This window comes from Selaginella moellendorffii, unplaced genomic scaffold (genome assembly GCF_000143415.4).
Source record: "Selaginella moellendorffii unplaced genomic scaffold, v1.0 SELMOscaffold_67, whole genome shotgun sequence".
Taxonomy (NCBI): domain Eukaryota; kingdom Viridiplantae; phylum Streptophyta; class Lycopodiopsida; order Selaginellales; family Selaginellaceae; genus Selaginella; species Selaginella moellendorffii.
Window position 1 is genome coordinate 371953 of NW_003314328.1, and position 9289 is coordinate 381241.

The 9289-nt window shown below is 43.9% G+C and overlaps 1 protein-coding gene and 1 non-coding gene across 3 annotated transcripts; both read left to right on the forward strand.

Annotated features, from left to right (window-relative positions):
- The first annotated feature begins 2872 nt into the window (after window positions 1-2872).
- LOC9649859 lies at window positions 2873-5583 on the forward strand. 2 transcript variants are annotated; one of them, XM_024659353.1, is made up of 3 exons: window positions 2873-3521; window positions 3568-4748; window positions 4800-5583. In XM_024659353.1, the coding sequence occupies exons 1-3, from the start codon at window positions 2972-2974 to the stop codon at window positions 5565-5567; spliced, it is 2499 nt and encodes an 832-aa protein (XP_024515121.1). In that variant the 5' UTR covers window positions 2873-2971; the 3' UTR covers window positions 5568-5583. The 2 variants fall into 2 exon arrangements, with proteins under 2 accessions (XP_024515121.1, XP_002985351.1); XM_002985305.2 differs by having other exon boundaries at window positions 2874-3521; window positions 3565-4748.
- Window positions 5584-8643: 3060 nt separating this feature from the next.
- Window positions 8644-8733, forward strand: TRNAM-CAU. The gene is given in 2 exon segments: window positions 8644-8681; window positions 8698-8733. It is a non-coding gene; the product is annotated as a tRNA-Met (tRNA).
- Window positions 8734-9289: the final 556 nt, after the last annotated feature.

Sequence of the window (9289 nt, forward strand, 5' to 3'; positions counted from 1 at the left end):
GATAAGGAAGCTTTACAGTTTTAAAAATAAGATTGGGTGGACTTTAGTGCTCCACTTGGTGATGCAATGTGGATCACACAAGAAATTGTAGCCATTGGCAAGCATGCTACTACTACATCAAATGCTGCTGGGGCAAGTGATCCAACAACTTCCTCCAAACAACCTTGGCTTTCCAACTCAATGGTAATATCAATTGATGTGATCATGCCAACAACCTTTGCAAAGAAGAAGTACAACATGCGCTTCACTAGGCTCCCTGCATATGGTGGCTCAATGGTTTTGGTGAACAGGGTGAAAGAAGCATTTCCAAATTACTCCATTGATTTCTGGCCCAATATTCCCCACAATTTACAGATTCATGCTAACCTCATTTCCAAAGTTTGGGGAGATGATTTACCTGCTTTCCAATACCAGCTTGTAGAAAAGAAGATTGGGAGTTTTGCAAGGCCTCAAACAACATCTCAAGAAGGGGGAGAAGGCAGGCAAAAAGAAAGGAGGCATATGGTATGATCTTGGCAAAAAAGGTAGATCTTATTGCTTACATATGTAAGAAACTTAGCCATATGGTTTTCCTATAGACAAGTTTTTATGTTGGTTTTAACTATTGTTTGCAGAAGCATCACATTGCAAATAAGGCTCTCCCTATCACCTTCACACAATACTAGCAAATTGTTGGGACAACAATAGTGGAGCATATCTATGGGACAGGTAAAATTCACAAGTACTCCAGTGAAAATCCAAACTTTTATCAAGCCTGCTAAGGTAAAGGGCATCTGCCTTCCATTTCCTTATGAATTGCCTAAGTTTCATAAGGAGATGATCTGTGATTGCACAAAGCTTCAAGAGGATGTAAGTTAATTGTGTGGTTTTTCTCCTGCTTTATTGATACCTTCTTTCTTATATGTAGATGACATGCTTTTGGCCTCAATCTTGCATTGGGATCACTGTGAAAAAACTGGTTTTGAACCCTCCAAGTGATGAGGTGAGTTTATTTATTTTGAAATGTACTAATAGTTTGAATATTGGTTTAGTTGGAAGATATGAAACTGAAAGCAACTCTGCATTAGGATCAGATAATGAAGATGATGAAGATGATGAGGTATGGAATTTTTATTAAATTTTTTGGCTGATATTTTTGGTGCTTTACCAAAGTGAGAAGGATGAGGAGAAATCTGGTAAGCTATATGTTTTTGTGGTTATTTTTAACTTGGTTTTTCTATAGATGCACCTAAAAGCCAGAAAGAAAGCTCGGGATCATAAGAGAATCACATGGAGTTTGTGTCATACATTTATGTTTGAAATTGTACAACATTTTTTAATGCATGCATAAATACATAGTCCATCAAACCAAACAGAGAACTAAGTTATGTCTGGATCAAGGTATTGTATTTACTTGAATTTAGAATGAATTTATCTTTTCTCTTTCAGGGCAACTGGATTGGTTTAATCGAGATTTAGACTCTAACAATAGTCACGATAAAATTGTTTTTTTCTTGGTTTTAAAAATTTATAATTTATTCTTTTCTAGTTACAGAGGAAACCGAGATCATGGACTGAAGCAACAAAGCCAGCATTAGAGAAAGCAGCGAAGGCAACACTAGAAGCCATAAATGCCACCAAGGTAGCAAAAACAGAGTAGCAACAACCACAGGAAGCATAGGCTGCAAATAAAACCGATGCTGTTGTTAGATCAGATGACATGGATGTACAAGAGCCTATGCTTGCTCTTATGCCTTATGTACCATCACCAGGTATGGCATAGATTTTTTTATTTGTTCTAAATGCAATACCTTCCAGAAATCAAGCCTGAGCCTCCACTTCCATTTAACTTGTTGGCACTTGACAAACTTGAGACTGCACCATCCATATTTATGAGGACTGAGCCTATGCTTGAAAATATCTAAAGTTTTTGCAACATAATGAATTGACAAAAGCAAGGTACTTTCAAACTATAGAAAAAAGCTTTTCAACATGAAAGATTGGTATACATTCTTAAGGTTGCTCATGCATTTGGGATATTAAGAATAAAACTGGATGCTCTCACCACAGGTATTTGGTATAAAAACACCATTGTTGTGGTTTTGCTGCAGGCCACAAATGCAACATCATAAACCAACAATAGTGGCTTAATAGAAACCAATATTGTAGATGACATAAAAATGTACATGAAAACAATATTTAAAATGACATTGTTAATTAAAACTATTATAAACCTACTTTACGTAAAACACTCTATTAAAGTATATTATAAAGGGACAAAAAACCAAGTGTAAAGCTCGCTCTTTAAACTAATATTGGAAACTATTTAAAAACCTTACTAAAAGTATACACTTAAATGGTTAATATAACAAGGCAAAAAGTTTTTCAAAAAACTAAACTAAGTTTCAAAAATAAATCTACCATTGAAATATCCAATAAACCATAAGCAAAACCCAAATATATAACTATTACAAAAAATCAAGAAAAAAACCTCTCCTGGAAAACTTAGATAATATACCAAATACTAAACCAATAATTTGACCTCTAGCTTGAAGTCATAAATTAACTAATTTCTAAAACCAACTTTAAGAAACGAAGTTATGCAAGTAGGTTTGGACCACATGGCTTTTTACCTTGGTTTTTGACCGAAAAACCTACATATTAAGTTCCCTATTCATAGGTTCACAAATATAACCAACATCAATTTCTTATGGAGTGTGATCATGGAGATGATGCAGAGAAACATCAGGGATAGGTTCTAGAAGGTCATGGACTTGACGGAAATGCAGGTAAAACTATTTTCTTTCATCTCTTTTCTCATTCGAGCTAAGAAAGAGCTGTGGATGTTAACATGGATAAGCGTGTTTGTGGGACCATGGCGTGTTGCCGTGAACCACGGCAACACGGTTCACGGCGTGTTTTGAAGCTATGAAAAATACACCTCTTCACTTGGACAAGAGATATTTTTGCGAGATCTTCCTAAACCGGTGCAATGGCCAGCATGGGCATGATTCGACACTGGGTGTTGTTTCATCAAATGGTTCTGAAAGTTAAGGACAATTCAGTAGAATACTTGGTCGAGCATTTTCTACTTGGGATGTTGTTCTCAATCCAAGAAGAGCTTGAGCAGCTACGTGAGTTTCTTGCATCCATCCTTCAAGAGGCGGACTCTGGCCAAGCCTGGGCCATGTATTATGTGGCCCTAACGGCCGTTACCAGGGACGATGCTGCTAGCGGGATGAGATGGATGCAGAAAAGTCTAGAATTGGCGCGTGCCAAGGATCTCACTTATCTCATCAACCGAGCAGCTTCAGTTTTGGGAAACTGGTCTAGCCTCGGGGGCGTCTGCTCCAACTTCAGCGACCCCGAAAAGGCCGTTGCCTACTGCATAATCGCAAAGGATGCTGCAATCCGCATGGACACGGATGAAGCACGTTGGAGGGCTCTGTGGCGGCTTGGGCATTGCCTTTGCGACTCTGGCGACTTCAAACGCGCCAACGAGGTCAAGAAGGAGCTACATGAGATGGCTAAAGCAGCTTCAGGTGAGCTTGTTACCTTTCAGGCTATTAATTTTCTGGTGTGCAGCAGTGGAGCAGCAGGTGGCTTTGGCGTACACGGAATCGCTTTCGGGAAGTATTGCGGGTATGATAGGCGAAGACGATGCATCCAAGAAACATAACGGGGCAGTGATACGGCTGCTCCAAGGGTTTCCAGCAGACTTAGAGGAGAGCGGTAGGAATTTCTTACGTTTGGTTGAAAGGATTTCAACAGAGGGTCTTATGGCGTTCGAGGATCTTATTGCGTTCAGCATGAAAAAGCCTTCTGTCCGGACTGTTATGGACATTCAAACCATGCTCGGCCAAGCCAGGGGTCAGCTTGACAATGAGCCCGAGGCACTTTTCCTCAATCGCACGAGGGAAGAAGCAGAGGAAAATGCTGCGGAGCATCTGATTTCGAAGGAGGTCCAACGTTCTCCGGCAAAAACAGCTATGGCTCTGGTTTTTATTGCAACACTGGCTCATATGCATCGCAATGAGCATAGCTTTGAGATCATAGAGAGTTTGCTGGAAGAAGCCCAGAGGCTCGCACAGGAGTATCCCAGCATTCTCCTCAGGGTTCTCAATGAGCAAGGCCGGAACTACGCATGCGCAAAGGATGATGATAATCTCAACAAGGCCATTTGCAAGTTCAAAGAAGCTGCTAGAAAGCAGATGGAGCTGGACTTTGGAGGCTTCAGCTATGGCCGAATCGGTTACCTGGACGACAACAAACGAAGCTTCCGTATGCTGCAAAGTCTTCTGATGGGGGGCAACCGTATGCGAGAAGCGCTCATCTGGGCGGAACGAGAGAGATGTAGAGATCTCCTGTACATCCTGAGGAACTCGGCGAGGAGTGATGCTTTCCAGAGAGAGTTGGAATTGGAAGAGTTCGACTGCAGTGAAGAGTCGGCATGGGAGGAGATCAAAGAAGTTGCTCGCTTAAGTGGGAGAGATACAGCACTACTGGTGACTTCTCATATCTTCGCTCAACAGATCCACACACACATCCTTTACTGGGATTCTCATGAGAGCAAGTTACTTCACGAGTCCCATGGCCTGCAGCTAACCAAGCCCAACAGCGTCCTTCAAATGGTAGAGAAAGCTTTGACCACCATGAAAAGTGTGTCCTGGCCTTGGAATATGAAATTCTGGTACAAAGTCCTGATAGAGCCATTTGAGGAGTTCTTGAAGCTGACCAAACCCAAGAAGCTGGTTTTTATCACTCACGAGGTATGTTCCAAAAGCTGGAGTTCGTCCTTGCTGATAAGTGTGATGGAACAGGGGCTTTCTATGTTACCATTCGCTGCAATTTATAAAACGAACAACGAGCCCTTCCTGATTCAACAGTATGCAATCTCTGTCTCTCCTTCCCTGCGGATGCACAAGCAATGTATCCGTCAGCAGCAGCGGCAAGAATCACAGAGAAGCGGAACACTATCCGCTCTGGTTATTGGAAATCCAACACTTGACCTCCCACATGCAGAAGAAGAAGCCGCATACATCACGCGCGAGCTGGCCAGTTCCTTTGCGCATAGCGTGACTCGTCTCGAGAGACAAGAAGCCACGAAAGAAGCTGCTTTGAAACTGATTCCGGAAAGTCATTGGATTCACATTGCCAGCCACGCTGTCGTCAACCACGAATACCCGAATGGAGCTCTCATTTTGGCATGCAACAATTCGCTTACAGGCGAGGAGATCAAGGAACAAGCAGGGGCGGTGAAGGCCACGACGGTTGTTCTGAGCGCGTGCCAGACTGCCCTTGGGCGTGTAAAGTCTGAGGGAGTTTTGGGATTCGCACGAACATTCCATATGTTGGGAGTCCCATCAGTCGTGGCATCCTTGTGGAAAGTTGACGACAACTCCAGTAAAGTGTTCATGCAGAAACTCTACGAGCACCTCAAGGTGTTGGACATTGGATTGGCAATGCAGAAAGCAATGGTGGAGATGATAGAGACCGAGGATGAATTTGGCCTTAATGTTTTTAAGCCTGATCAGTGGGCTCCTTTTGTTGTGTGTGGAAGCGATCAATCCCGTTGCAATAAATTTTAAGTGGAGGATACCCCAAGTTGCTGGTTTTGAACGAACGTCATGGGAAAGATGATCACGGCATTATAGATTATATATTTGGATACCGCAAGTTGCTGATTTTGGGGAAAGATGACCGCGATATTATAGATTATATATTTGGATAGCTTCAAACTAACGTGATCATGACATTTTAGATTATATATTTGGATACCGCAAGTTGCTGGTTTCGTAAACGCGGATCCAGACGCGTCATAAGGCACGACACAAGGACCCAGACAAGCGTGAAGGTCCCAGTGATTGCTACACTTAGATAGTGGCATTTTAATATGAAATGAAGGCCGGGTCAAGTAATTGTACGTTTTATTATCCCCATCGTCCCCTAGGGACTACCATTTGTTGCAAAGTACAAGATAAGCCCTTCACTTAACCTAGACGGTGTCGGTGATGGGAAGTCGAGAGTGCACTCTCTAGCGAAACTCTAGCGAAACTCACATGTGAAACTCACTCGATGATCCGGTGCCGCTTATGGATCACTCGCCTCGCCTCCCAGGTGACTCCACCGTGTGACTAGAGCCACCTGCTACCACTCGGTCACAAAGATGCCAAGCCGGACGAACTCCATGTCAATCTAGCTCAACCTCGTCGCAGTCAAGCGGTCCAACTCGAGCACGATGACCCGGCGTCACTCGTGCTCGTGGGTCACTCGCCAGGTCAAGGCCATGTTGTCTAACAAGTATGGACATCTAAACATATAGACATAGAGGAGTTCGCTTCTTCACACGCTCAAGGGCTAAATGGAAGAATTGGCCAGGTTAATATGCGATCCGGAAAACAACGTGATCACCCTTTCGCTAGAGTGGGAAGCGCTCGACGATGCAAAGAAGTTGCTGATCTCCAAGGATTACGTTGAGAAGGAAGAGAAGGGGAAGTTTGTTTCTTTTGAGCGCGACTCTTCTCACCCGCCTCCGTTTTCAACATCACTTGTCTTCCCTGAGGAAGCCCCAGAACCGCAGCACGGGACAGCAGGTAGGGGCGTCCATGACGGCGGGTGGGAAGACTGCGACTCGCTCCAGCTCGACACGGCCTCGCTACCCGAACCACAGCAGCTCAGTGTTCAGGCCCTGACCAAGCGCCAAATGATCATACTCAGGTTCGTGGTGCAGCCATCCGTTCAGTCAAGTGGCAACCAAATCTACCTCAAACTTGGTATCGACAAATTCGTGTTGGGAGTCCCCGAAAAGGACTTCCTGGAGCCAGAACACGGCCTTGGCTTCTACCCCTACTTCATACAGGTCAGTTTGGAGCCGGAATACAACAACCTGGAAGCAGTCCCCATGAGCCAGCCCGTCTACAAGATGAAGAACCAGCAGGACATAGAGAGGAAAGCATGGACGGTGTCTGCCACCGAGCAAATCAGGACGAGGAAGACACAAGTGGATGCCAAGCTAGGATTCCGTCCTGCCAGTTTGACGGTGACGCATGCCTGGGGGCAGGAGGAGAAGGTTTCGATCTACAAGACTCTCCTGGGGCCAGTCGAGGGCATGGGGGAGAATAGCAAAGCCGCCAGATTCGAGTGGAACTTGCTCCGATGGGGGAACAACGAGAAGTACGATCCACACAAGCCGGAGTCCGCCTTGAAGTGGTCAATGCCGCAGCTTCCCTTCCCCAGGAACGGGAAGGCCACGTGTCCCGTGCTGGAGGACTTTCCGGATACATGGTGGCGCTTCACTGAGCAGCAGTCTATGCCCACTGGAATCCGAGTTCAAGTGAAGGCTGTACTGCACCTTGTCTACGTCAAGAGCGCCTGCTGCTTCTTCAACGTTTATAGATCGCAGGAAGAGAAATTCGAGTTTGAGCAGCTCTACCCTCTCAACTATCCCAAGGTCACGAGTTCGCCTTGTTCCTCGAGTTCAGATCCGCTGCCATTGTAGTTTTTTGTTTTACTTTAAAGAATATCAAGGTTTACCTTGGAATGGTCCTGATAGAGCCATTTGAGAAGTTGTTGAAGCTGACCAAACCCAAGAAGCTGGTTTTTATAGGTGGGTTCCAAAAGCTGGAGTTCGTCCTTGCTGATAAGTGTGATGGAACAGGGGCTTTCTATGTTACCATTCGTTGCAATTTATAAAAGGAACAACGAGCCCTTCCTGCTCTTTGCTACTAAGTCTTGCAAAAGACTAATTAAAAAATCACCCTGAAGCCAAAACACAGGTATAAAACAATGTAAAACTTCCATAAGTCACGTACCAAAACCGTTCATTTGCTGATTCAACATTATGCAATCTCTGTCGCTCCTTCCCTGCGGATGTACAAGCAATGTATCCGGCAAGAATCAGAGAAGCGGAACACTATCTGCTCTGGTTATTGGAATTCCAAAGCGAATTGTTGCATGCCAAAATCAAAGCTCCATTCGGATGTTCGTGGTTGACGACAGCGTGGCTGGCAATGTGAATCCAATGACTGTCCGGAATCAGTTTCAAAGCATGGCAACGAATTTTATAGCATCCTGTTTGGCTTTGCAAGTTTTGCAGACACCAAAATCACTATCCTTATTATCTGCTCTCTCCGAAGTTGAACGCGGCAGTACAGGTCGCGGCAATAGTTGGCTATCTCTTATTGCTTGCTTGGTACCTGAAAATGGACAAAGAATGTGGACCAACAACAGATTAAAACTGTTTGTGCTGTGGTCTAATCTCTCACTAAAACATCCAGTCTCTTTAACATTAGTCTAGTCTCTCACTAAATGCCCCAGTTTAGAAACAGTCATCACCACCCCCCATAGAATAAAAAAAAAGCTCTCGATCCCCACTTGTTTAAAATCTAGCTCGTAAATAGGACTTTCTAATCGCAAGCAACAGGGTAGAGAATCAGCCATAAAAAAATGGGGTGAGAGAGGCTCAAATTTTCAACCTCAGTCAGCAATTTATGAGACACACTATGCCTACACATCCTTAAGTACTCCAGGAGTGTAGGCATACAGGTCAGAATTTGGAGTACGTGTTTGTGTGATGGACTGAACTTGGGACCAGTGTCATCAATGGACAGCAACCAATTCGAATCAAAACAATATTTCACCTGCATTACAAGTTTTCAAATGTGTGGGGTGGTGGCGCAGTTGGTCAGCGCGTAGGTCTCATAGTTTGCTCGCTGAGTTATCCTGAGGTCGAGAGTTCGAGCCTCTCTCACCCCATTTCTTATGGATGCTTCAGAAGATCTAAGATTAAAAACAGAGATCAGAAAGAAAGCACAGATTACCTCAGCATTTGGCAATCTGTCTTCGTCACTTGCTGCCAATACGTTGTTCAAGCGAAGGAAGTGTTGATTCTGAAATTATGCCTAACTGTGCACTAGTTAGTAATTGCATCGGATTCATCAAGAGCCATTAGAGTTAGTGATGCAATTTAGAGTTTGCTTTTGGAGTTTTTTGCTTCTAGCAAAGCCCAATATGTTGAAGTAGATCAAGTTGAGGATGTTATGGCTAAGACTTTGTTAAGATCTTGTAGAGCTTGTGCACCCAGTGACTCTTAATGATGCTCTTTAGTTGGCATAATAATACAAATTTGCCCCTATTCTACTTATAGCTCTACATGTTCCAATTTTGGTTTTGCCTAGTGATAGTCTTGCTTTAATGGATGTTGATGTTGCAGCTATGTGTGTTCAAGGACAAGGATAGGGACATTGAGATGTATAGTGTTGGGTGTGTAACAAGCTTGGCTACACATATTGGTGGTGTAGGTGGTTCCCTA